The sequence below is a fragment of the Aquarana catesbeiana genome, linkage group LG06 (genome assembly GCF_042186555.1).
Source record: "Aquarana catesbeiana isolate 2022-GZ linkage group LG06, ASM4218655v1, whole genome shotgun sequence".
NCBI classification, from domain to species: domain Eukaryota; kingdom Metazoa; phylum Chordata; class Amphibia; order Anura; family Ranidae; genus Aquarana; species Aquarana catesbeiana.
In genome coordinates, this window is record NC_133329.1 from 30,539,009 (window position 1) to 30,566,936 (window position 27,928).

General features: G+C 43.7%; 2 protein-coding genes across 2 annotated transcripts in view; both read right to left on the bottom strand.

Annotated features, from left to right (window-relative positions):
• Positions 1 to 27,928, bottom strand: part of LOC141147933 (transmembrane protease serine 9-like) — a 441,310-nt gene that overhangs the window by 110,730 nt on the left and 302,652 nt on the right. The gene's annotated exons all lie outside the window — the stretch shown is intronic.
• LOC141147351 (serine protease 33-like) lies at positions 688 to 27,889 on the bottom strand. Its single transcript, XM_073634591.1, has 6 exons — positions 27,782 to 27,889; positions 27,574 to 27,580; positions 23,351 to 23,531; positions 21,399 to 21,670; positions 16,319 to 16,482; positions 688 to 990 (listed from the first exon to the last, which is right to left on the bottom strand). The coding sequence occupies exons 1-6, from the start codon at positions 27,887 to 27,889 to the stop codon at positions 688 to 690; spliced, it is 1,035 nt and encodes a 344-aa protein (XP_073490692.1).

The following is a 27,928-nucleotide window of genomic DNA, read 5'->3' on the forward strand; positions in this document are numbered from 1 at the left end:
CCGTTCACCTGATTTGGATGTAAATACCCTTAAATTAAAGCTGAAAGTCTGCAGTTAAAGCACATCTTGTTTGTTTCATTTCAAATTCATTGTGGTGGTGTATAGAGCCAAAAAGATTAGAATTGTGTCGATGTCCCAATATTTATGGACCTGACTGTATTTAATCAGCGTAACATTATCTTTCACATTATACAAAAAAATTGGGCTAACTTTAGTGTTTTGTTTTTTCTAATTCATGAAACTTTTTTTTTTAATTAAAGTAAAATTGCTGCGCAACTACCATGTGACATAAAAAGTTGCAACGACCGCCATTTTATTCTCTAGGGTCTCTGATAAAAAAACCACGTATAATGTTGGGGGGGGGGGGGGGGTTCTGAGTAATTTTCTAGCAAAAAAAATGATGATTTTTACATGTAGGAGCTGAGTGCCAGAATTGGCCTGGGTGCCAAGTGGCTAAAGGAGTAGAGCATGTTCATTTTGTAAAATAATTTTTTGAATTAGTGTTGTGGATGAGGGGAAGCTGTGCTGACTTCAATCATCCAATCATGTCTATTATTTTAGTAAATCAACCCCACTGCCTAGGTCAGCTGAGATGGAAGTTTTCCATTATATTAATGCTAGCAGAAAGAGTAATTTGGACCAGGATCATCCTGTGATTATGTGAAAGACTGGGGTTATAACAATGCATTATTCAGTTGTATTTGATGATAAAATGACACTACCTTCAGATGTCGTTGCTGGTAAAGGAACACTGATGTATGGATAGACAGTGCCGCTTACAAGGTTTCCACATGGACTCGTTGGTTTAGGGATATTTGACACATAATTGAATGTAACGTCCAGATAGGTACTGATCCAGTTTTGGTAGGCCGTCACCTGTGTATACACCCCAGGGAAGTTGGGGTATGCACATCCTATTCCTGAACTCACAACTCCAACCTGGTACCATACGCCCTGGACCTTACACACCAGAGGTCCTCCTGAGTCACCCTGTAAGACATAAATAATCATCAGCTGCACCAACGTCTATCTACTCAGGATAGTTCAACAAAATGTTTCAGTCTTAGCATTTGCATTTTTCATGAATGTGTAATCACACCAACTAGTTGAGCACTCAGGGCCGGTGCTACCACTAGGCAAACTAGGCAGCCGCCAAGGGCGCACTGCTGCCTAGGATGCCTGACCACTGGTGTTCCTACTCTCTTCTCTCTGCAGCAAGCAACTAAATCTCAGCATCAGCAGGCAGCCGCCACTCCATTCGCACATAGTGTCAGAGGCGCAACAGCGCTGGAGGTCTGTGTCCCGACTCCCGAATGAATAGAAGCAAGCAAACATTCATTGATGGGTGCCTGTAGGCTGCATTGATGGGCGCTGGTGAGGCTGCATTTGATGGGCGCTGGTGAAGCTGCCGTGATAGGCGCTGGTGAGGCTGCATTTGATGGACGCTGGTGAGGCTGCATTTTAAGGGGAGCTTCATTAAAAAGGTGGGGTATACATGGGCAGGGCAAAGGGGTGGAGCCAAGGGGGAGTTGCAAAATAAGGTCTCACCTAGGATGTCAAAAGTCCTTGCACTAGCCCTGTGAGTACTCCGTAAATGAGTATAAGATTGGTACGGCACAAGAACTTTAAGAATTAGCAACCAGGTAAATTTTTATTTGGTAAACTTGCTTAAAGCAACTCTGTTGCCAAGTAAAAAAAAAATAAAAAGGTCAGAAACAAGTCCAGCAAAAGAAGAGCATTTATACTCAACGATCCTGTTGTCTGTTCTTCTGATTGAAGAGCAATGACCTTTTTACAGTGTCTTGCAAAAGTATTCACCCCCTTGGCTTTTTACCTATTTTGTTCCCTTACAGCCTTTGGTTCAATGTTTTTTTAATCTTAATGTGGGAGACTCCCAAAATGTATGGAGAAAGGTGCTCTGATCTAATGAGAATAAAATTGAACTTTTTGGCCAAAGAAAATGCTATGTCTGGGGTAAACCCAACACATCACTTCACCCAAAGAACACCATCCCCACAGTGAAACATGGTGGTGGCAGAATCATGCTGTCAGGGTTGAGGGAAAGATGGATGGTGCTAGTCTGGTCTGACAGAAATCGCAGTCTCTCATAGTACCACAGCCTGGGGACATAAACGTGCTGCAGCTCCTGATCTCTGGGAATCTGTGACCTTCTTGCGCTCCCTAAGATAAGTGCTCCTCAGGCCACCAATTTTGGCTTTTAAATAAGGGATGGTTGCTGTGGGGACCCTGGCTTCACCAACTCCAGCAGTTTCTCCAGCGCTGCCTGCCTCTTTTGTTTATGATTATAATGCGGGTGTTTCACCTGCCACAGACAGGGCAGCTCCCTGTATTTGTCTATGAACAGGGGGAGGAAGTTGTGGTCATTGAAGCCATCCATTTTCTCTGCAAGACACAACACAACACAAGACAAACCCTAATGTCAGGCGAAACTCTCCTAATCTTGTTACAATATAGGCCTCAATCTTGAAACAGTATAGGCCTAAGTTTAGATCTTACCTTCGTTATCACGATCGGCGCCTCCGATACTCCTTCCTCCGCTCACAGATTGTACCTACTACGCACGCACATTACGCTTTATATACATTGAGCATGCGTGAAACTCTGCCTGCCCCTGACGTTCTTTCTAGTCTATTTCCCGCCCCTTCTCGTTCGGCGCAGTGGGGGAAGAGCACATGGTGGAGACACAGCAGGTGCGTGCTAATTACAGCAACGAGGAGGAGGAGGAAAGCCCGGAGCCAGAAACGTCCTGATCCCGGAAGAGACGATTTAAGGCATCAAATATGTCCTTTGGGGAGATGTTGGAGATGGTCGACATCCTGAATAGGGCCGACTATGATGGGAAGTATGGACCTTACCCCAACCCCAATGTCCAAAAGGCCAAGATCATGGCGAAAGTGGTCAAGAGTCTGCACCGGAATTTCGGGGTACGGCGATCCAAGGATCAGATCAGGAAGTGGTGGTCGGACCTCAAATTAAGGGAGCACGAGCAGCACAGAAGGATCAGGAGAGTGCTGCAAAAAAGTAAGTAGTTGTGCTATGTTTCTATTCTTTAGGTTTATTACGTTCGTGCTGCTCCATGTGCTTTTCTTTACTGTTGTACAGTTTAAAATGGCAACGTTCATGTTCATTGGCACATTATTCGGTCGTATGAAACATTGTTCGTTCGGACTAGAAAACACCATTGTTTAGGCCATATGCATTTGAATAGCTTTTTATGGCCTACTTCTCTTAAAATAAGTTGGTTGTCTATATGGGTTTGTAACTAGAATGAAATGCAAACTAGATTCTGTGTAATTAGAGGACACTCAGCAGCTGTTTACACATCTGGACGCTGGCGCACTAGTGTGGGACACCAGAACACCCTTTTTATTAGGGGGTCCCACACAGGTGCTCCAGTGGATACTATAGGGGTGACTCCATCTGTGAAGCTTGCACAAAACAGGTAAATATTCAAGCTTGACCAAGGACAAAATATGTCTTTATTTGAAACTCTGCCAAAACAGACAATTGTACCCCACTTCAAAACAATGTTTCATATTCCTAGTTCTGCCATCAAATATCTGTGTGCTAACTATACCTATTTTTTTTTACATAGGGGAGAAAAGACTCGGAGGACACCCCTCATCTGAGGAGACCACAGACCCCCCACCTCTGGAGGAAGGGGAAATCCCAGAAACACAACAGGAGGAGGAGGAGAAAGGAGACGTGGTGGAAATTGGAATTGATGGATGCTGGCATATTTTTAATACATGGTCTGTTTTTGTTTCTATCTTTTTAGGTGATCGTGATGTTGTGGATCCAGATCATTTCACCTCTGAAAGTGCACAGATCCTGATTGGGGAGATCATGGAGTGTAATAGGGACTTGGAAAACATCCAGAAAAACATCAATGATGTTAAAAAAAATGAAGAACATCATATGTGTTTTAGGGAGTGTTTAAAACCCCTCCAAATTCCTTTCCTTTGTTTGTGCTTTTTGTGATCTAAAAATTTCTAATATTTTTTAACATATTCGCGAAAAGCCAAATTTTGAAGATGCACACAGTGTGTCAACATGTGCTATCTGCCATCAGGGGAGAACAATGGACGCATTTTGGGGGTGCAACCCCTTCCTCAATCTCTGGGAATCTGTGACCTTCTTGCGCTCCCTAAGATAAGTGCTCCTCAGGCCACCAATTTTAGCTTTTAAATAAGGGATGGTTGCTGTGGCGACCACCGGCTTCACCAACTCCAGCAGTTTCTCCAGCGCTGCCTGCCTCTTCTGTTTGTGGTTGTAATGGGGATGTCTGACCTACCACAGATAGGGCAGCTCCCTGTACTGGTCTATGAACAGGGGAAGGAAGTTGTCTTCAAAGAATTGGGTTGTGTAGATGGCTTTGTTACTAGAATGAAATGCAAACTAGATTTTGTGTAAGGAGAGGACACTGAGCAGCTGTTTTCACATCTGGACACTGGAGCACTAGTGTGGGACACAAGAACACCATTTTTATTAGGGGGGCCACACAGGTGCTCCAGTGTATACTATAGGGGGGGCTACATCTGTGAAGCTTGTACCAAACAGGTAAAGTATTGCAGCTTGACAAAGGACACTAAAAAAGCTACATCTTGGAACTCGGCTAAAACAGACAATTGTACCCCACTTCCAAGCAATGTTTCATCTTTATAGTTCTGCCATCAAATATCTGTGTGCTAATTATACCATTTTTGTTTTACATGGGGATAAAAGACTCGGAGGACATCCCTCATCCGAGGAGACCAGAGCCCCCCCTCTGGAAGAAGGGGAAATCCCCCCAACACAAGAAGAGCAGGAGGATGAAGACATGGTGGAAATAGTCACCACAACAGGTGAGTGTCTGCAACCACAGGCTCAGATAAGAGATGGATGGCGGCATTTTTTGGCAAACCTAATTTATTTTGGGGTTCCTCTCTTTTTAGGTGATCGTGAGGTTTTGGATGAAGATCCTTTCACATCCGAAAGTGCCCAGATCCTGATCGGGGAGATCATGGGGTGTAATTTACAATTGCAAAACATCAAGCAAAACATCAATTATGTTATTCCAAAATATAAAAACATCATCAATGTGCTAAATCTTTTTGTGATTTTTCCCTAAGCCAAATTTGGAGGATGCACACAGTGTGTCAACATGTGCTATCTGCCATCACGGGAGATCAATGGACGCGTTTTGGGGGTATAACCCCTTCCTCAATAATAAAGTAGCGGTGAGGAAGGGATTTCTCCCCCAAAACACGTCCCTTGATCCCCCGTGATGGCAGATAGCACATGTTGACATTGTGAAATTTGTGTGCATCTTCCAAATTTGGCTTTTCCTGGTGTGATTTCCCCCCATCTGAACGCTATATCAAACCCAGTTCCTAAATACTCATGTCTGATATTGCCTTCAAGTTCTACCAAATGTGAACTTTGTAAGATCAAGATTTGTGTCTTTTCTTGTTGGTTTTACACAGGCCTGTTTTCTATAAAATGGACATTTTCATTTTGGATAATGACACCACAAAAATTGTTATACAACAAACATGTCGGTTTGTCAGAAAAACCTTTGGTAAATGCACATGTGATTGTGCAGGTATTAAAAAGATTGTTCATCAAGAATGTGTGGATTATTGTCTCAACGCTGCAACATTTTTGGGGTGATGTAATTGTTGTTTTATGAGAAAATGGGGGTAATTTCCTAAGGGCAAATACTCTTTGCACTACAAGTGCAGTTTCAGTGTAGTAGTGCAAAGTGTCTTTGCATGTAGTAAATAATAGCCAACAGTGCTTTGTAAGGTTACTAGGGATGAGCTTCGTGTTCGAGTCGAACCCATGTTCGACTCGAACATCGGCTGTTTGGTCGTTCGCCGAATTGCGAACGATATGGGCCGTTCACGCCAAATTCGTGTGGCGCGTCACGGCCCATAATTCACTGCGGCATTGCAGTGCATTGCTTGCTGATGATTGGCCAAGCATGCACTATGACCCGCATGCTTGGCCAATCACAGCGCCGCCTGAACAGAGAGCCGTAATTGGCCAAAGCCAAGGAGGCTTTGGCCAATTATGGCTCAGGGGATTTAGTACACGACCCACACTATATAAGGCCGCCTGCACGGCGGCCCTGTGTAGTGTGTGTTCCGGCGTTGAAAGAGATAGACAGAGAGACAGTGTCATTTGATTTGAGTTAGATAGATTAGGCAGAACAGTCAGTCAGTTAGCTGCACTTACAGTGTATTGTGTATATATATGCATCCCAGGTGTTGCATATATATATATACACTGTACTCAGTTTAGCTAGATCCGTTCCTGTTATCTTCTAGACTATTTACATTTAGTGCAGTGCGTCCTGCTCACAGTGTTCAGCTAGATCCGTTCCTGTTATCTTCCTACTGACAGGCAGGCTTGTCTTGTTACAGTATTAACAGCTACCTAAAGAAAATTACTGGTGTTCTTTTGATCCTATTAGTACCACGGTCAGGCAGCTAGACTATTTACATTTAGTAAAGTGCGTCCTGCTCACAGTGTTCAGCTAGATCTGTTCCTGTTATCTTCCTACTGACAGGCAGGCTTGTCTTGTTACAGTATATAAAGCTACCTGAAGAAAATTACTGGTGTTCTTTTGATCCTATTAGTACCACGGTCAGGCAGCTAGACTATTTACAGTTAGTGCAGTGCGTCCTGCTCACAGTGTTCAGCTAGATCCGTTCCTGTTATCTTCCTACTGACAGGCAGGCTTGTCTTGTTACAGTATATAAAGCTACCTGAAGAAAATTACTGGTGTTCTTTTGATCCTATTAGTACCGCGGTCAGGCCGCTAGACTATTTACATTTAGTACAGTGCGTCCTGCTCACAGTGTTCAGCTAGATCCGTTCCTGTTATCTTCCTACTGACAGGCAGGCTTGTCTTGTTACAGTATATAAAGCTACCTGAAGAAAATTACTGGTGTTCTTTTGATCCTATTAGTACCACGGTCAGGCAGCTAGACTATTTACATTTAGTACAGTGCGTCCTGCTCACAGTGTTCAGCTAGATCCGTTCCTGTTATCTTCCTACTGACAGGCAGGCTTGTCTTGTTACAGTATATAAAGCTACCTGAAGAAAATTACTAGTGTTCTTTTGATCATATTAGTACCGCGGTCAGGCAGCTAGACTATTTACATTTAGTGCAGTGCGTCCTGCTCACAGTGTTCAGCTAGATCCGTTCCTGTTATCTTCCTACTGACAGGCAGGCTTGTCTTGTTACAGTATATAAAGCTACCTGAAGAAAATTACTGGTGTTCTTTTGATCCTATTAGTACCACGGTCAGGCAGCTAGACTATTTACATTTAGTGCAGTGCGTCCTGCTCACAGTGTTCAGCTAGTTCCGTTCCTGTTATCTTCCTACTGACAGGCAGGCTTGTCTTGTTACAGTATTTACAGCTACCTAAAGAAAATTACTGGTGTTCTTTTGATCCTATTAGTACCACGGTCAGGCAGCTAGACTATTTACAGTTAGTGCAGTGCGTCCTGCTCACAGTGTTCAGCTAAAGCTACCTGTAGAAGGTTGGTGGTGTTCTCATAACACAGGCAGGTAGTTGATTTTGCTAGCTGCAGTATATATATATATATATATATATATATATATATATATATATATATATATCCCAGCTTAGTGCAGCTACAGGCCATTAGTATGTCTGGAAGGCCAAGAAGGAGAGGCAGACAGTCACAAGCCAATAAGAGAGGGCAAGCAGGCTCTGTGTCTAGTGCTGGTCGTGGAGACGGTGCATCCTCATCAGCACGTGGCCATGGGACACGCTTGGCCTTTTTTTCGACAGCTAGCCGCGTTGAGCCGCAACATGCGGAAGACTTGGTCGAGTGGATGACCAAGCCGCCATCCTCCTCATCCTCTCTCACCCATGCCCAGGGTGCTTTGTCTGGCAAAGCAGCGGCCTCTTCCCTCGGCTCAATGTCATCAGTGACTCCTTCCCTAGCTCCACCATGTCCTCCTGAGGAGTCCCTCGAACTGTTTGACCACAGTGTTGGGTACATGCTCCAGGAGGATGCCCAGCGTTTGGAAGGCTCTGATGATGATACTGAGCTCGATGAAGGCAGTAACATGAGCACGGACAGAGGGGGTGCCCAAGAAGGACAGCAATCTGGCAGTCATGCTCCCCCTGCTGCAGCATACTGCCAGGTTTGCTCCAGTGATGAGGAGGGAGGGGATGATGAGGTCACTGACTCAACGTGGGTGCCTGATAGGAGAGAGGAGGAGGAGGAGGAGGAGGAGGCGGCACATCACCAACGAGGCAGGATGCCCTCCAGGGGCCAGCCTAAGGGCAGCACATTGACTGCATCACATGTGCAGGGCGCTGCAGTCTCTGCGCGTTATTCAAAAAGTTCTTTGGTGTGGGCCTTTTTTGAGACGAGTGCATCAGATCGCACCGCTGCTATTTGCAACATATGTCTCAAGCGTATCTCACGTGGCCAAAACATCTCCCGCTTGGGTACCACATGCTTGACCAGACATATGTTGACCTGCCATGCAGTTTGTTGGCAAGCGCATCTAAAAGACCCACACCAAAGAACAAAGAGGACCTCTCCTTGCTCCTCATCAGCTGAGATTTCCAACCCCACTAGACCTTCAGTCCTCTCTGAGACCTGCACTGAGAGGAATGAAGGTGTAGAATTAGGTGTGTCACAGCCAAGTACTTGTGGGCAATCTGCTTTTGGTACACCGACGTCAGATTGTACCAGGCAAATTTCCCTGCCCCAGCTGCTGCACCGCCGAAAGAAGTTTGCTCCCAGCCATCCACATGCCCAGCGGTTGAATGCTAGCTTGGCAAAATTGCTGGCACTTCAACTGCTGCCTTTTCAGTTGGTAGACTCTGCCCCCTTTCGTGAGTTTGTGGAATGTGCGGTTCCTCAGTGGCAGGTACCCAAACGCCACTTTTTCTCACGGAAGGCGATTCCGGCTCTCTACCGGCATGTGGAAGGCAATGTCCATGCCTCGATGGACAGGGCGGTCAGCGGTAAGGTGCATATTACCGCTGACTCATGGTCCAGCAGGCATGGACAGGGACGTTACCTAAGTTTCACGGCGCATTGGGTGACTCTGCTGGCAGCTAGGAAGGATGCAGGACAAGGTGCAGTAGTGTTGGAGGTTGTTCCGCCACCGCGCCTCCAAAATGCTAATGATTGTGACACACCTCTCTCCTCCACCCCCTCCTCTTCTTCTTCCTCCATGGCCTCTTCCTCGGAACCAGCGGTGCTCCGTAGTCGTTCAAGGGGCTACGCAAGTACGCAGGCCAAAAGATGCCATGCGGTGCTTGAGCTGGTGTGCTTGGGGGACAGGAGCCACACTGGAGCAAAGGTTCTGTCAGCTCTGCAGGGGCAGGTTCAGAGGTGGTTGACGCCACGCCAACTTAAGGCAGCAATGGTGGTTTGCGACAATGGCACCAACCTCCTCTCTGCCCTTCGACAGGGACAAATGACCCATGTGCCCTGTTTGGCTCACGTCCTTAACTTGGTGGTGCAGCGGTTCTTGGGCAGGTACCCGGGCTTACAGGATGTCCTGAGGCAGGCCAGGAAAGTCTGTGTGCATTTCCGCCGGTCATATAATGCCAGTGCTCGGCTGACCGACCTCCAAAAGGAGTTTAACCTGCCCAAGAACCGCCTAATCTGTGACATGCCCACCAGGTGGAACTCAACGTTGGCCATGCTGCAGCGGCTGCACATGCAGCAGAGGGCCATCAATGAGTACCTGTGCGACTATGGCACCAGGACAGTGTCAGGGGAGCTTGTTTTTTTTTCCCCACGCCAGTGGGCCATGATCAGGGATGCATGCACTGTCCTGTCACCATTTGAGGAGGCCACGAGGATGGTGAGCAGTGACAGTGCATGCATCAGTGACACTGTCCCCCTTGTCCACCTGTTGGAGAACACGCTGCGTGGAATAATGGACAGGGCACTTGAGGCAGAACAGAGGCAGGAAGAGGAGGACTTCCTTAGCTCTCAAGGCCCCCTTTATCCAGACAGTGTTCCTGCGTGCCCGCCGATCACACAGGAAGAGGACGAGGAGGAGGAGGAGGAGGAGGAGGAGAAGGAGGAGGAAGATTGTGTCAGTATGGAGGTGGAGCCTGGCACTCAGCATCAGCAGCAGTCTTTAAGGGATCAGTCCCAAGAAACACATGGACTTGTACGTGGCTGGGAGGAGGTGGCTGCGGACCATGTCGTCCTTAGTGACCCAGAGGACTCCGGACCGAATGCCTCAGCAAACCTACGCTGCATGGCCTCCCTGATCCTGCAAAGCCTGCGTAAGGATCCTCGTATTCGTGGTATCAAGGAGAAGGACCAATACTGGCTGGCAACCCTCCTTGATCCACGTTACAAGGGTAAGGTTGCGGACCTTATCTTGCCATCGCAGAGGGAGCAGAGGATGAAACATCTTTGGGAGGCCTTGCAGAAAGGTCTGTGCAACGCGTTCCCAGAGACTGGGAGGTTACAAACTCCTGTTTCTGGACAACGTGTTGCTGAGGCTTCAGTCAGTCAAAGAAGGAGCAGTGGAGAAGGTGGGCGTCTGACCGATGCGTTCAGACAATTTTTTGGTCCGCAGCCCCAAGGTATGATCGGTTCCAGCAACCATCGCCAGCGTCTGTTTTACATGGTGCAGGAATACCTAGGGGCAAGATCAGACTTGGACACCTTTCCCACCGAAAATCCTCTGGGTTACTGGGTCTTGAGGATGGATCACTGGCCAGAGCTTGCACAGTATGCAATTGAGCTACTGGCCTGTCCTGCATCCAGCATTCTTTCGGAACGCACATTCAGTGCTGCTGGAGGCGTGGTAACCGATCACAGGGTGCGTCTGTCCACCGACTCGGTCGATCGACTGACCTTCATAATCAGTCTTGATCACCACCAGCTACCAAGCACCTGATGCTGATGTAACCGAATAATTTTTTTTGAAATCTCAGATCCCTTCAAAGACTGTCTATGCTGATGCTGAGTGACTATCCCTGAGTAATTATCCTCTTCCTCCTCAATCATCACGCTGATAGCTTGTAAGAACATTTTTGGTTCTGGGCGCCACCACCAGTGCCTAAGGCACAATTTTTCAGCCCCTGTTTAACAGGGGCGTGTAATTACAATTTTTGATGTAATACTTTGCAGCAGGGCTCGTTCCTGCATTCCAACTAGAGTGTCTGTGAGGGGTTGCAGTGTTGTGGCACCAGCACCAGTGCCCAAGGCCCAATTTTTCTGCTCCTGTCTAACAGGGGCGTGTAATTACAATTTTTAATGCAATACTTTGCAGCAGGGCTCGTTCCTGCATTCCAACTAGAGTGTCTGTGAGGGGTTGCAGTGTTGTGGCACCAGCACCAGTGCCCACGGCCCAATTTTTCTGCTCCTGTCTAACAGGGGCGTGTAATTACAATTTTTGATGCAATACTTTGCAGCAGGGCTCGTTCCTGCATTCCAACTAGAGTGTCTGTGAGGGGTTGCAGTGTTGTGGCACCAGCACCAGTGCCTAAGGCCCAATTTTTCTGCCCCTGTCTAACAGAGGCGTGTAATTACAATTTTTGATGCAATACTTTGCAGCAGGGCTCGTTCCTGCATTCCAACTAGAGTGTCTGTGAGGGGTTGCAGTGTTGTGGCACCAGCACCAGTGCCCAAGGCCCAATTTTTCTGCTCCTGTCTAACAGGGGCGTGTAATTACAATTTTTGATGCAATACTTTGCAGCAGGGCTCGTTCCTGCGTTCCAACTAGAGTGTCTGTAAGGGGTTGCAGTGTTGTGGCACCAGCACCAGTGCCTAAGGCCTAATTTTTCAGCTCCTGTTCAACAGGGGCATGTAATTACAATTCTTGATCTAATATTTCACAGCAGGGCCCTGCGAGGGCTTACAGTGTTGTGGCCACAGCAACACCTAAGGCCCAAATTTCTGCTGAGTATATAGGGCAGGCCCCTACTTTCAAACATCTAACTTACAAACGACTCCTACTTGCAAACGGAAGGAGACAACAGGAAGTGAGATAAAATCTACCCCTAGGAAGGGAAATTCTCTTCTGTAAGAGTTAATATGGGGAAAAAAATTCTCCTTTCCACTGATGCTTTGCAATCCTTGTTCCACAAAAAACCCAAATTTTCAAAAAACATTTTTCATTGGGACAAAAAGTGAAGTGAAATCTTCTGAAGAGGAGGAAAGACAGCAAAACAAATGTCACAGGGGTGATAACCCTTCCCTATGTTTTCCAAAAAGCTTAAAAAAGATTTTTTGGCTGGAGCTAAACACGTTAAAAATGTACCCGTTCAAAATTACAAAGAGATTCTACTTAACAACAAACCTACAGTCCCTGTCTTGTTTGCACCGCCTGTATACTGCTGTTCAGAGTATATAGGGCCTGGTGGCCCCACACCTTTCCTTATTTTAATTTGGGTGCGGGGTTCCCCTTAATATCCATACAAGACCCAAAGGGCCTGGTAATGGACTGGGGGGTACCCATGCCGTTTGTCTCACTGATTTTCATCCATATTGCCATGACCCGACATTACATTAAACCCGCAAGCAGTTTTAAATGAGATTTTTTCCTTTAAAAATGACATTTGGTGCAGGGACTGTTCTAAACACGGGAAACACGCGTTACTTTACAAGCATACTATAGACACCCCCCAGGTACGATATTTAAAGGAATATTTCACTTTTTTTTTTTTTACTTTAAGCATCATTAAAATCACTGCTCCCGAAAAAAACGGCCGTTTTTAAAAGTTTTTTTTGCATTGATACATGTCCCCTGGGGTAGGACCCGGGTCCCCAAACCCTTTTTAGGACAATACCGTGCAAATTAGCCTTTAAAATGAGCACTTTTGATTTCGAGCGTTCGAGTCCCATAGACGTCAATGGGGTTCTAACGTTCGTGCGAACTTTCGGTCCGTTCGCAGGTTCTGGTGCGAACCGAACCGGGGGGTGTTCGGCTCATCCCTAAAGGTTACACAATCACGACATTTTCTGGACTCCACACATTTCTGTCAGGGTCAGCTCAAACAAACACAAGCAGTAAATGTCCACAAATAAGAGCCTGGGGGGAGATGTCTGTCGAGAACTTGAGGTCCTGCAGGCTCCTCCCTGTGGCCAAATACCGCAGGGTAGCGACCAACCTCTGCTCCGGAGTGACGGCTTGCCTCATGCAGGTATCCTGCCTGCTAATATAAGGGGTCAGCGAAGCCAACAGACGGTGAAACACAGGGTCCGTCATCCTGAGAAAGTTCCTGAAATCATCAGGATTATTCTCACGGATCTCACGGAGCAAAGGCATATGACAGAACTGGTCACGCTGAAGCAACCAATTCTTGGTCCATGAACTCCTCCCCACCCTAGTCATGGACTGGACTTGTGTCAAGGTCAGGACCCCAACACTAAGCCCCCGCACAGCACGAACTGTACGAGGAGTACGCATATGAAACATGGCTAGAAAACGGTCGGCTGCTCAGAATGAAGTAACAGAACGCACTGAAGAACAGCAAGGCCTGTGAAGAGCGACCTGGAAAACAGTAATGAACGAACAAGAATACAATGACTTCTTAAAGTCACGCGGAACTTGCTTGCACGCACTGAAGAGCAGATACAAACCCACAAGCACAAACTGAACAGCAGAAAACGGTCTGAAAGCCAGGAGTCTGAAAAAGCGCGAATCGAGATTAGCAAAAGGAGCCCAAAGGGTGCCGCGCTTGGTTCTGAACCGGCCTTTTCTAGTCTCGTCGTACGTGGTGTACGTGACCGCGTGGTTGTCGATCGGAAATTCCGACAACTTTGTGCGACTGTGTGTAGGCAAAACAAGTTTGAGCCAACATCCGTCGGAAAAAATCCTAGGATTTTGTTGTCGGAATGTCCGAACAAAGTCTGACTGTGGGTACGCCCTATAAGTGTATCCTAATATGTATGTTCGTAATTTTGTATGTTCGTAATTTTGTGTTCTCAAATCGTTCTTTCGAATGGGCAGTGTATTAGTGAGTGACGTATCTTACTTAATGTCTTTAGCCAATCAGCTTATCCCTTTTGTGTCTGAGTCACACGGCATTCCTGAATCTTTTTAGATTCAGTTGAGTAGGAGACGGAGTCCGGTCTGGTGACTGAGGGAGTGGACTGGAGTAAGTACAGGACTTATTAAAAAAGCAAGCATAGGATTATTATTCTTTATTTCCTATGAAAGTACGAATCCACGAAAAAGGCAATCTCACAAAAGTAACAATTACTAAATTACGAGTAGTGTACCGAATAAACGAAAATTATTATCTAACAAAATTACGAATTTCAAATCATGGAAAATTAGACTGACGAAATTACGAATCATTTCGTATCAACGCTAATAAAACTGTTACAAAAATACGAATGAGTCAGAATATGAAAACTCGCGTCTTATGAAAATACAAATCGTAACGAATCAACGCAATCGTAAAGAAACGAAACAATGTTTTTTCTTGTGCACATGTCTAGTTTCTAAACCTTTTGTATTTCATATGCTCACTCTGTGGTTCCTCTAGTTGGCTTCTAAATCCTAATGCCCTGTACACACGATAGGATTTTCCAACAACAAAATCCATGTTTTTTTTCTGATGGATGTTGGCTCAAACTTGTCTTGCATACACACGGTCACACAAATCTTGTCGGAAATTCCGAACGTCAAGAACGCGGTGACGTAAAAACGCGTACGACGAGCCGAGAAAAATGAAGTTCAATAGCCAGTGCGGCTCATCTGCTTGATTCTGAGCATGCGTGGACATTTGTGCGTCAGAAATGTGTACACACATTAAGAATTTAAGACAACGGATTTTGTTGTCAGAAAATTTGAGATCCAGATCTCAAATTTTGTCTGTCGCAAAGTCTGATGGAAAATGTCCGATGTCTTCTACACACGGTCGGAATTTCCGACAACAGGCTCCCATAGAACATTTTCCGTCAGAAAATCCTATCGTGTGTACAGGGCATTACAGGGCACAGTAGTGATGGTCAGCAGATGGGATGGAACCACAGTGCATGGTGGGGATTATAGGATTCATATGCCAAGATTCTTCCTGCTGAGCAGAGCAAAGATTAAAGAAATGGACAGTGAAGGTCTCGCTTTTTGACATTTTATTTACCTTTTGACGGTGTCAATGGAATGGGATGGAGAGGGGGAAATGGGGTGTGGGATAGTGGTATGTAAATAGGGAATGGCACATAGGGGGATTCTAACACTTTTGTGCATCATACTCATACATATACACTATATATTAGAGCTGAACTCAGGCTAAAACTATTTTAGTGTAAGGGGCCAGTTTATTACAACATTCATGCAAGTGTAATGAATAATTCCAATAACATTTGGAAAATGTGTATAATAGGTTCCTTGCTGCCTCCTTCTTCCTTGCTGGCAAATGTAAACTCATAACATTTGATCCTAAAAGAAAAATAGCTGAAAGAGGTTGTAAAGCCAGAAGGTTTTTATCTTAATGCATTCTATGCACTAAGATAAAAGGCCTTCTGTGTGCAGCAGTTGCCCCAGGACCCCTCACATACTTACCTGAGCCCCATCTCTGTCAAGCGATGTCCACGAGTGTCTCAGCCACCCGAGACTCTCCCTCCTGATTGGCTGAGACACAGCAATGGCGCCATTGGCTCCTGCTGCTGTCAATCAAAGTCAGTCAGCCTATCAAAAGAGAGAGGGGGCAGGGCCAGGCAGCCACTCTGTGTCTGAATGGGCACGGGAAGCTGTGACTCGGCTCGGGTGCCTCCATAGCAAGCTGCTTGCTGTGGGGGCACGCAACAGGAGGGAGGGGGCAGGAGCTCCAGTGAGGGACCCGAGAAGAGGAGGATTGGGGCTGCTATGTGCAAAGCCACTGCACAGAGCAGGTGAGCATAACATGTTTGTTATTTTTATAGAAAAAAAAATAGACTTTACAATCACTTTAAGAACACTTGACCATGAGAATTTATAGGCTAAGAATAATCGACCAGCAGGGAAAACACGATGTGGGAGACTTGCGCACTGTGTGCAGACTATGGAGAAATTTGTACAAATGCCCAAATGAATAGGTGTTTGGCTGAATAAATAGGTGTTTGGCCGAATTAACCTCCAGCTGTAAAGTTAAATATTTAGCATTGGTATTACTAGCACTGAGAAATGTGACGGCTTCCTCCTTGTTATTATCAGGTAACAGAGAAGGCAGGAATAACCTCTTTTTTTATTAAAAAAAAATAGTATCACTTTAACTGATGTCATGCATTGCTTCCGCTTCCTGTGAAGAGATTCTAATGGTGAGCCATGCTAGAATGTTCTTGGTGTCACTCACCTGGCAGGAGTCCTTCCCCCCTTCCTTGTAGCCGGCACAGATCTGATCATACTGGATAGTGATGTCACCTCCTGCATTGGTATACATTTTTTGACATGTATTGCGGTCTATTAGAGGAACCATGACCTCCTGGAGGGTCCCATATGAAAGTGAACTTGCTGGTGCTAAAACATAGAGAAGAAGATGATTAATAGCCATTCTTGGAAAGGCTACACATAGACTGATCACTGTTATGTTCCATTCACACATGTGCATTGTAGGATTGCACTTAAAATTGCACGGTTTCTCGTAACACACAAAAAATGTGCATCTTTGTTGCAGAAGGACTGCAGTGCCACTAATTGTTAACTCCACCCCAATTCACCTTACTAAAGTGTGCGAAATCAAGCAAAAAGAATGCATGGTAACAAATTTTCATGCATTTTGGTATGGAGCTATTTAAAAAAATGAGACATGTGTCAAAGGAATGAGCTGCCTTACCACTACACAGAAAAAATATATATTTGTGCTCCCACATCATGCATATGTGAATCTAGCCCTTACTCTGAACTCTGGGCACAAAAAATATACCTCTGTCACCACAAGATTCTGATTAATCCCTCCACATGCAGACCCCTACATCCAATGGGCCAGGGTTGTGGGGGAGATGCCCTTGCCCTCAACAACATGAGGACAAGGTGCTTTGCCAGGTGTTCCCTTTGACAAGGAACCCTCCTCATGTTGAGAACATGTGGCCTGGGTATGGTTCAGGAGCAGGAAAGATGATTGTGACCCCATCTTCCCTGGCTGTAGGCTGCAGGCTCGAGTAAGGGTCTGGCTTGGAATTTATGGGGAACCATGGGATATTTTTGTGTAGCTTCCCCCAATAACATCGGTATCAAGACCCCACCCAGGAAAAGGTTGCTCCTGTCTTGATAAAGCTAACATAAGCAGAGATGATAATGCAACCTGGGCACTCCCTTAAGCCTGACATGGGCCAAATGTCAGGCAGCATCAGCGGAGCCAATAGAAACCAGTCGACATTCGGCCCTTGTGTACTGCAGTCGGGCTGGCTTCTGTGGAAGGGGAATTGCCAAAAAGGGTCTGCTGTTCAGCTCCCGAGTGCTGACCGGAGTGTTCTGGTGAGGGAGGGGGCATCTCCCTATCAGAAAACAATAGAACAGTAGGGGAGACTGCTGTACTAACATTGTATAGTTAGTACGGTGGCTCCTCCTAAACTGTCAGTTTTTTTTCTTTCAGCCCTTCTGAGTTGAATGAAAAAAAAAAACTACTAGTGTGTACTAGGCTTTAACAAAAATAAAATCCTTGGCTTATACACCACCTTGTCCCTGTGCAGAAATAAAATGTTCAGCCCTGTGTGCTCTGCTCTAATTAGCATGTCTTTCTTCTTGTGTTGTACTATACAAAAGGGAAGAGTGTCACTGTGTGTCCCATGCTCCTGATGTCATCTTTGACGAAACTTGTAGGGCATAGACGGAACACATGCCACTACCCTTACACGATCCCATGGCCATCTTGGATTCTGAAATATGAGTTGTTTATATGATATGAAGTGCCTGGTTGTCATCTCTTCTTTGTGAGTGCATTTACCACATTAAATTGGTATTTTAATTGGGATTACATTATGGAGAGCTTGTCATTTTCATGATACTGTGTCCAACTGAGTAAACTGTATATGCACAGTGATCGATTACAACACAACAGTACCATTGTTTGACACATGTTTTTGAGGAAAGCTGGAAAGAACAGTTTGCAGCAGCGTTGTCACATTTCTTATAATAAATATTGGGGTGTATTATTTCTCTAACAATAGTGAAAAATATTGTGCAGTCGATGGACAGTATGCAAACAGCTTTGTTAGACCGCAAATTAGTAGAGAGAAACCAAACAGGTTTATCATGAAATAAACATTATTTCAGAGACAATAAGCATATATATTGTACAGACCCAATGCACACTATGTAAGCAGCTTTAGTAGGCCATAAATTAAGAGGGTGAGACAAAGCATATTTTAAACTATAAATCAAAATTAGAGTGTAATATTTCACATAGAAAAGACACAAATATTGTGCAGACTCAGCACAGTATGTAAGAAGCTTTAGTAGGTACAAAAGGCAGGTTTATATCAGTACATTGACATTAGAATACATTAGAATACATTATTTCACAAAAAACAGCCAGAAATATTGCACAGATTTAATGCACAGTATTTAAACTGTTCTACTAAACTGCACTTTCAGATGGAGAGACCAAGCTGGTTTTATTGAGAAATCAAAATTAGAAAGTACTGTGTTCAATCAAATGGCCCAGTCTGAACATTCAATAGTCTATGTGGTTTGCCTTTTGTAGAGTGAATCATATGATTTTGGATTATGTTTCAAATTTGCAGATGCAGAACCTGATCGCCCCCTACTAGCACGCATGCAGAACCTTTGCATCTCCCTTTAGGCCTGGCTGACATTATGAATTCAGGGGATTACCTAAACTTATTAGCAACTATGATATTAGGGGGATTAAGAATGTGGTGCTTTGGTGCATTCAACAATGTGGTGATTTAGATGCACTAAACCGCACTAGTATGCATTGATATGTTGTAAAAAAAAAAAAGGGGCAGCTTTACCTGTGTTAGAACAAGTTCATACTACTGAACATGAAAAAAAAGATCCTAGTAAAATTATATCAGAATAAAATATACCTCTCTTGAAAAAAAAATAAGACTCAAACCACTAAACCCTAACTTTTAATCCCTAAACCAAAAACCCCAGATATAAAAACAATAAATCACAGATATTTTACTTTGGTCTTTTTGTCTTATAGTCTAACTGCAAGTAAAAAAAATATGAAAATGTGAAATAAAAAACAATAAGATACCAAAAAAAGAAAGAAGGAAACTGCAAGGGGGCCCAGCAGCTAAAGAGCAACAGAGTCGCTGTTGCTATACACAAAATGATAGTCCTAGAAGAAAATGTTGGGTCTATTAAGAGGGATATGTAAAAAAAGATTTGTGGTCAGTTCCAGAATCCAATAATGTAATACAAAGGCACTGACATCCCCTAATTTGTAAATAGAAAGCTGTTTTTGGAGAGATTTGGGACTTTATAGGTGCATTACAACATGAATATCATACATTATGAGTTAAGAAGAATACTTTTATTTGAATAAAAATAGATTTAAAATCATTGCATGCAATACATGTGCATCCACGGTATATATAGGACACGTCTGTATAATATTAAATTGCTTTTTCCACACTTGTTTTTCTACATGTTTTGCCATGAAGAAGCTATATGGTGAAACATGTAGAAAAATTAAGTGTGGAAAAAGCTATTATACAGACACATGCTATATATACACCATCGGATGCACATGTATTTGTATGCAATGATTTTAAATCTATTTTTATTCAAATAAAAGTATTTTTCTTAACACATAATGAGTGATATTCATATTGTAATACACCTATAAAGTCCTAAATCTCTCCAAAAATTGCTTTCTATTAAGAGGGGTTCACAATAGTATGTAGCCCACCACACTGTAACTAACAGTAATGTAGCATTTAGAGGTACACACTATGTAGCTCACCGTACTGCAATTCACTTTAATAATAGCACAATATACAACTGGGTGTGGTACTGTTATGTGCTGTGTAGTAAAACAGCATCTATATATTCCTGCAAACGCCCTGTCAGTATTCCCTATCTATTCCAGGTCTCTCTGACACGATGACAAATGGCTGCTGGGAACCCAGAATTTTATAGGGAAGGGTCAGGTTCATATGAAAAATCTCATTATTGGCCCTTCGAGCCACATGACCACAGTTCACAGGTCAGGAAGTCCAATGTGGTAATTGGTTCCTACACACAAAGGCTTAATACTGCAGCAAATGGCCCGATTAGTTCACCTTTTTCCCCAAACTGCAAATGATTTGGTTTCTTGTCAGGCTTAAGTTCGACCCAAACCTGAAGCCCATCCCTATTCCCTAATCCCTAGCTTGTAATCTAAAAAAAAAATGGTGGTTTCTATTATATCTCCCTTAAAATTGCATTAAAAGGACCCTCTCCCCGCTGTATGGTATTCAATGTTTTTCATTTTTTTTTACTTTATTAAATGTCCTCCATGGCAGTGTTGATCTCCCCGTGCCGTTTTGACAATACCTTGCCTATAAGCCATGAATATGGCCAGAATTTAGGATCAAGATTTACACTTCCCCCAAAGACTTCAATAGGATTCAATGCTAAGTTCAGGTTTCATGGATTTCATACAGAACCCGATAAACCCCTTGTGAATTGAACCCAGGTAGATTTGCCCATCATTAACTAACATGCTGTATTGGCTGTAAATGACAGACCTGGCTTACTTGTGTAGCAGTACCCCCACAGGGGCTGCTGAGAATTGTGGTTTGTCTGTCACCCTGACCAGCCCTGCATTCACTCTCAGACTCTTTGTTTTATTGAGCGGTATAACTTGAATGGGGATGGGAGATATGGGATGCCCAGCGTGAATCAATAGAAACGGCAATTGGTTTTGGGACAATAATGTACACCCCTGTACATACTCCTTCAGCTTCCTCCTGCACAAACTTGCTTGAAGCCCATCACTCCTCACTCAAGGCGGTCCCAACTGCATCCCAGCCCAGGCCCAAGGTCACCCCCCCCCCAGACTGGGGAGCTCCCTCAAGGGCCCGACAGCCTCCATACTCTCTCACTCCAGCTCTTCCACCCAACAACTCCCCAATGCTGGGCTGACCCTGGGTATTTAAGAAAGCCTGCAAGCTGCCAATCCAAGCTGGGGATTTGTCAGAGCTCCCTAGAATACCCCAGGTGGCTTCACCTGCCCTCCAGCCTCTCTTTGTAGAGAACACTAGAAGATTCTAGATGGAAATATGAGGTCCTAGTGATTCCACCTGTGAGTCACCCAGCACTACACTGAGCCACTCCCAACACAGAATGAAAACAAACTGGCCTAGCTACCAAACAGGCCTGCTTAAATTTACCTATCCTCTCTAGCAGACTACTAGAGGGTGCTACACTTGTATTGAAAATTAGTGAAATCACTTTTGCTTATCATTTCATGAACTCACCTCCAGAATATCTTGCACCCCAACCGGTCACCCAGCACTCCGTACCACAGGGGAAGGTGGTGGTGGAAGATGGCAGACAGATTGGTTTGATGTACTGAGTATAGGTGACAGGTTTGGCCAGCTGTATCAGGGCGATGTCTCCAGGGCTTGTAGTGTCTATATAATTATAATTGACAATGATATTCCTTACACTGGCACTAACTGTATGAGAGCTGGTCACATCCAGCTGGTACATGCCCAAATATACTTTGTAATTCGATACTTGGATAGGTCTGCAGAAAGAAAACAGAACATAACATGTATAAATGAGGATCTGTTGCAGAAGGCAGTGCAATATCATTATTATCAATGACCTTCAGAATCCAATGAATGAAATACAACTTGCTCATAATTTGCTCTTTATGAATGGGCTGTATGTACACAAGCCCAAAAAGTTCAAAAATGAAATATTAAAAGAGGTAGACAAAAAGATACAACATAATGCAGCTCTGTATTGATTAATATATCATTACATGCATTTTTTTTAATGCTACCAGTGTAAGCACCTGAGTTACTATCAGCCTCTTACAGTCTTTCTACAGCAAAGCTCAGCCTAGGAAAAGGATAAGCAGTACAAGGAGCCAACACAATCATGGAGCATGTTGCTAGAGGAAGAGAGCAGAGTGACAGAGAGATGAGCCTATCACTGTGCTGCTTCTCCTTCACTGTCCAGTCACAGGCTGGAGACAGGTTCAAGACAGCATAGGCTCTGAGGAGTTGGGTTGAATGATGATGGCCGTCATTCAACCTAGTCTAGTGGCAAAATTATTTTGGGAACATCTATGGATTTAAGGTGAGTATTGCAGCAAAGCTGCCTTGTATATCCTTTAACAAGCTATTACTTTTTTATTTTTATTTTTTGCTAGAATTGAACTTTGAAACAAATTTTTCCTTTCCCTTTTTTATATTTTTTACATATTTTGTATATTTTAGACACACATGAGGACTAAATATAAATATATTTGGGGTGTTATTATGCTATGTTCTTTCTTAACATACTGGCCATGGTCAGATGTACTTTGTTGCTATCTGAGGTAACATGAAGTAGACCAAGGTCACCAGCAAGAGTAAAAAAAAATAATATAAAAAGTTTTGATGCAAATATCAAAACACAAAGGCTTAATTCGCAACCGGATGACCAGCAGGTAGGTGGCAGTACAGGACCAACAGGTAGAACCATTATTGAAGGTCATGGTCACAATGAAACAGAGACAATCAGAGGAAAAGGATCTAGAAACTGGTAATCAGGTTACAGGTACACAGGCCGGATACACAAAATACAATATCGGCTGGCAAACTTCTGTATGCAGAATGAAACTTATAACTTTTGCATCCTCCTTTGATGAGGGGCAGGTATCATTGAACCAGAGATACTGTGTGGCTTGAAGAACCACAATGAGATAAATGATTCCATGATTCAGGCTGAAGGTTCAGCACCCCAGAGACTTCAAATCTAGGCAGTGTTATGATAGTGGCCCATTTATACTGCCGCTGGGACCCCCTCCTGCTGTCACGTAGACCTGGACCCTGCTTAGTTCTAGGCAGAGAGAAGTTTAAAGCACCCTTCATGATGTCTCAAGTGTGCTCCTAAATACCCAAGTGGTAAACTATGAGTTTAGGGTATTGTATAGGCTACTCTTCACTTGCGTTTATCTATTCACAGTGAATAATCCTATGAACTCAATAGCCAAATGAGGGGTCCAATATTAGCACTCATTAATGGGCTCTTTGGTGATGTAAACCAATCACTGATGATCAATGAGGCACACTTGGCAGTTTTAAAGTGGACACTTTATAAAAGATGAACACTGGTTTAATAAACACGTCCATGTTTTTTTAGAAACATTTTTCCAAAAGCAGAACATGGTACCTGATGGAAGAATTGGTTTATAAAGGTAATATGTTATACTCACTTGTGGATGCAATGTGCTGCCGTCATAACCCACTCCGGTGAGATCAGGGAGCCTCCACATGTACCTTTTGAACCTGATTCTGTGTATATAACAGCGACCTGCCAGGGCCACTCCCCATCCAAGGAACTTGTACCACCAACTATCCGACTGGACACCAAGGGGGAACCGCACACTGAATAATCTGCAGATGATACAAGAAAAAATAAAAAAATATATACCAGTATTCTTTTTAGCTTTCATAATTAAATATATATATAAATCCCTTTCATGACTAAGCCTATTTTTGAAATTTGGTGTTAACAAGTTAAAATCCGTATTTTTTGCTAGAAAATTACTTAGAACCTCCAAACATTATATATATATTTTTTAGCAGAGAATCTAGAGAATAAAATGGAAATTGTTGCATTATTTTATATCACACAGTATTTGTGCAGCGGTGTTTTAAACACACATTTTTGGAAAAGGGACACTTATGAATTTTAAAAAATCCAAACAGTAAAGTTATCCCAATTTTTTTGTATAATGTGAAAGATGATGTTACGCCGAGTAAATAGATACCAAACATGTCACGCTTTATAATTGCATGCACTCGTGGAATGGCGACAAACTACGGTACCTATGAATTTCCATAGGCAAGGCTTTAAATTTTTTTTACGGTTACCAGGTTAGAGTTACAGAGGAGGTCTAGTGCTAGAATTATTGCTCTCGCTATGACGATCGCGGCAATACCTCACATGTGTGATTTGAACACCGTTTACATATGCGGGCGCAACTTCCGTATGCGTTTTCTTCACTGCGCGAGCTTGCGGGGATGGGGGCGCTTTAAAAAAATGTTTTATTTTATTTATTTTATTTATTTTTATACTTATGAATTGTGTTTAAAAAAAAAAACTTTTTTTTTTTTTACTTTTATTGCTTTATAAAAATGTAAACATCCCTTGTGACAGTAATAGGTGGTGACCCCCGATCCCTCCTTTACACTTCAAAGTATTCAGATCGCCAAAAACGGCGATTCTGAATACTGAGTATTTTTTTAAAACCGGCGCCATTGGCAGACGAGTAAACGGGAAGTGACGTCATGACGTCGCTTCCGCGTTTACAATTAGAAGGCTGGAACGAAGCCATTCACGGCTTCGTTCCAGCCCGCCCCCAGCCACCGGAGGCAGCCGATTGGACACCGGGCCTCCCGATCGCACGGGAGGCCGGGTAAGAGCGGCGGGAGGCGGCGGGAGGGGGGGATGTCCCCTCCCGCTCCTCCAGTATAACAGCCGAGTGGCTTTTAGCCGCATCGGTTGTTATACACGGATAGGCGATCGCTGGCTCTAAACAACGGTACCGGGATGATGCCTGCAGCTGCGGGCATCATCCCGGTATAACCCCAGAAAGCTGAGTATGCAGATCTGCGTACGGTCGGCGGGAAGGGGTTAAATAACACAAAAAAAATGAAACTATATTAATTGATATGTCACCTTTCAGCAGATAAAAATCCTCAGGACTGATACTATGTAAGAGATTTTGATGACACAAATTTCAGCCACATATATTCACACCAAACCCAACTAACTTTTATTTTATTTCAATTACTGTCCCCCAGGCAGTGTTTAAAATACAAAATGGAGTTCAGCCTGCAATACACACCCCCTCTCTGGTGTTGTCCCCCTCAGTAATTGCTTTTTTGTAAAAAAGATGTTCTCAGTCTTCTGATTTAATTGACACCCAAATGTAAACATCCCTTGTGACAGTAATAGGCAGTGACAGGTACTCTTTATGGAGGGATCGGGGGGTCTATAAGATCCCAAACCCCTCCTCTGCACTTGAAAGTATTCAAAACGTCAAGATCGGCCTTTTTGAATATTTTATATTGTTTTTAAAACTGGCGCCTTAAAGATGGCAGTAATCCAGAAAGTGATGTCATGACTAGGGATGAGCCTGATGTTCACTGAATTTAGAACATTATGGGGCGTTCACGGGAAATTCGAGCGCCCGCAGAATGCCCCATAATGCACTGCAAGATCGCATTGGCGGCTGGTGATTGGCCAAAGCATGCACCTGACCTGCATGCTTTGGCCAATCACAGCGCGCTCTGCTGTGAGAGCCATGATTGGCTCAGGGTGCTAAGTCCACGCCCCACACTATGTAAGGCTTCTTACATAGCGACTGTACATAGTGTAATGAATGAGAGCAGCAAAATGACATTTCTAAAAGGAAAAAATGTCATTTAAAACTGCTCGCTGCTGTAATGTAGTGCCGGATCTCGGCAATATACATACAAATCATTGAAAAAAAAATGGCGTGACTCCCCCCCCCCCAGTCCATTACCAGGCCCTTCAGGTCTGGTATGGATATTAAGGGGAACCCTGCGCCAAAGTGTAAAAAAAAAAAAAAATGGCGTGGGGGTCCCACCAAAAATTCATACCAGTCCATTCGGGTCTGGTATGGATTTTAAGGGGAACCCCACGCAAAAATGTAAAAAAAAAAAAATGGCCTGGGGGTTCCCCCCAAATTTGTGTGAACATACGAACACCGTTAAAGTCTATGGGACACAAACATGAAAAAAAAAAAGTGCTAATTTTAAAGGCTTATATGCAAGTTATTGTCATAAAAAGTGTTTGATAAAAGACAAAAAACAACAACATATAGTTGCAGAGCAGACTATGGATTGGACATGCGGCCACTGCTAAACATACGAATATGCATCCACAAGAAACGCCCCATGGACTACACCAGCAAGGATTATATACATATATGTATGGCCATCTTTTAAACAGCCCGGCATCCACAGGTATCGACACAGCAACCCTCAGAATGAGACTTGCACTGGTCCACTCAGCCATTGTGAGAGCCTTTCCAATCCATAGTCTGTTCTGCAACTATATGTTGGTTGTTTTTTGTCTTTTATCAAACACAATCATCCAGAAATTTAACACCCCTGAGGAAGGAACATATAGTAACGTTTCCGAAACATGTTGGGTGCTACAGGATACCATCTTCACTAACCACAGCATGACTCTGGCAGCTTATGGGACTATCTGTACCAACTGGGGTTTGATTGCAAAATCTTACTGTGCAATATATTTAATGTACATGTATGCTATGTTTTTTAGGGCTATGTTTGCCTGTTCTGTATATGCTATGTACTAATTAAAGTGACGTCACTGCCTTTTAAACTTTCTATACTGTCTATTACTCAAATTTCTGACTTTAACCACTTCAGCTACGGAAGATTTGGTTGTTGAATGACCAGGCTATTTTTTGCGATTCGGCACTGCGTCGCTTTAACTGACAATTGCGCAGTCGTGCAACTCTGTACCCAAACAAAATTGATGTCCTCTATTTTCCCACAAATAGAGCTTTCTTTTTGTGGTATTTGATCATCTCTGCAGTTTTTATTTTTTGCGCTGTAATCAAAATAGAGCTACAATTTTGAAAAAAACACAATATTTTGTACTTTTTGCTATATTAAAAATCCCCCTTTTTTTTTTTTTTTAAAGCAAATTTTTCCCTCAGATTAGGCCGATATGTATTCTTCTACATATTTTTGGTAATAAAAATCGCAATAAGTATATATTGATTTTGGTTTGCGCAAAAGTTATAGCGTCTACAAAATAGGGGATATATTTATAACATTTTTACTATTATTTTTTTTTTTTTACTAGTAATGGCGGCAATCTGCAATTTTTATCGGGACTGCAATATTATGGTGGACAGATCGGACACTTTTGACACATTTTTGCAACCATTGACAATTATACAGCGATCAGTGCTATGAAAATGCACTGATTACTGTGTAAATGTCACTGGCAGGGAAGGGGTTAAATGTGTTCCCTGACTGTGTGTTCTAACTGTGGGGGGAGGGGACTGACTATAGGGGATGACAGATCGTTGTTCCAAGCTATTAGGAACTCATGCTCTGCCTCTCCTCAGCTGACAGAACAGGGATTTGTGTGTTTACACACACACGTTCCTGTTCTGCCTCTCATGCCTGCGATCGCGTGCGACCGGCGGTCATCGTGACCGCCGGCCACGAGCATCGCACACCTTAAAGTCCAGCGAGCGTGCGCACCTGCTATCCTGTTTAAAGGAGCCGACGTACAGCTACGACGGTTCGCAGGATCGTGCCGACCTGCCGCAGTATAACGATGGCAGCTGGTCGGAAAGTGGTTAAAGTTCTAGTACAATGCACATGTTTTTCTATATATATTAAGATGTTGGCAGTTCTTTACATTCTTCCTGGAAACACATATTTAGAATAGAAAAGAATAGATTAGAATAGGAAGATGGTTATATTCTTTCTATTCTATTCTATTATGTTGTTTTTTTCTATACTATTGTGTTATTTTCTATTCTATTCTACTCTATTTTTTTCTATTCTATTCAAATTCCCTGCACCGTAAAAACAATCATAGCATCTGTTCAGCCGCTTGTTCTTACAGGCGTCAGGCGAGGGGGCATCCCCTCCCGCCGCCCTCCGGAGAAGGAATCCGCCGCCGGCAGAAGTTCATCATAGAGAATACCAGTGACCAGATGGTCTCCGGCCATCTCTATGACTCTCGAAAGCCCGGACGTGACGTTAAGACG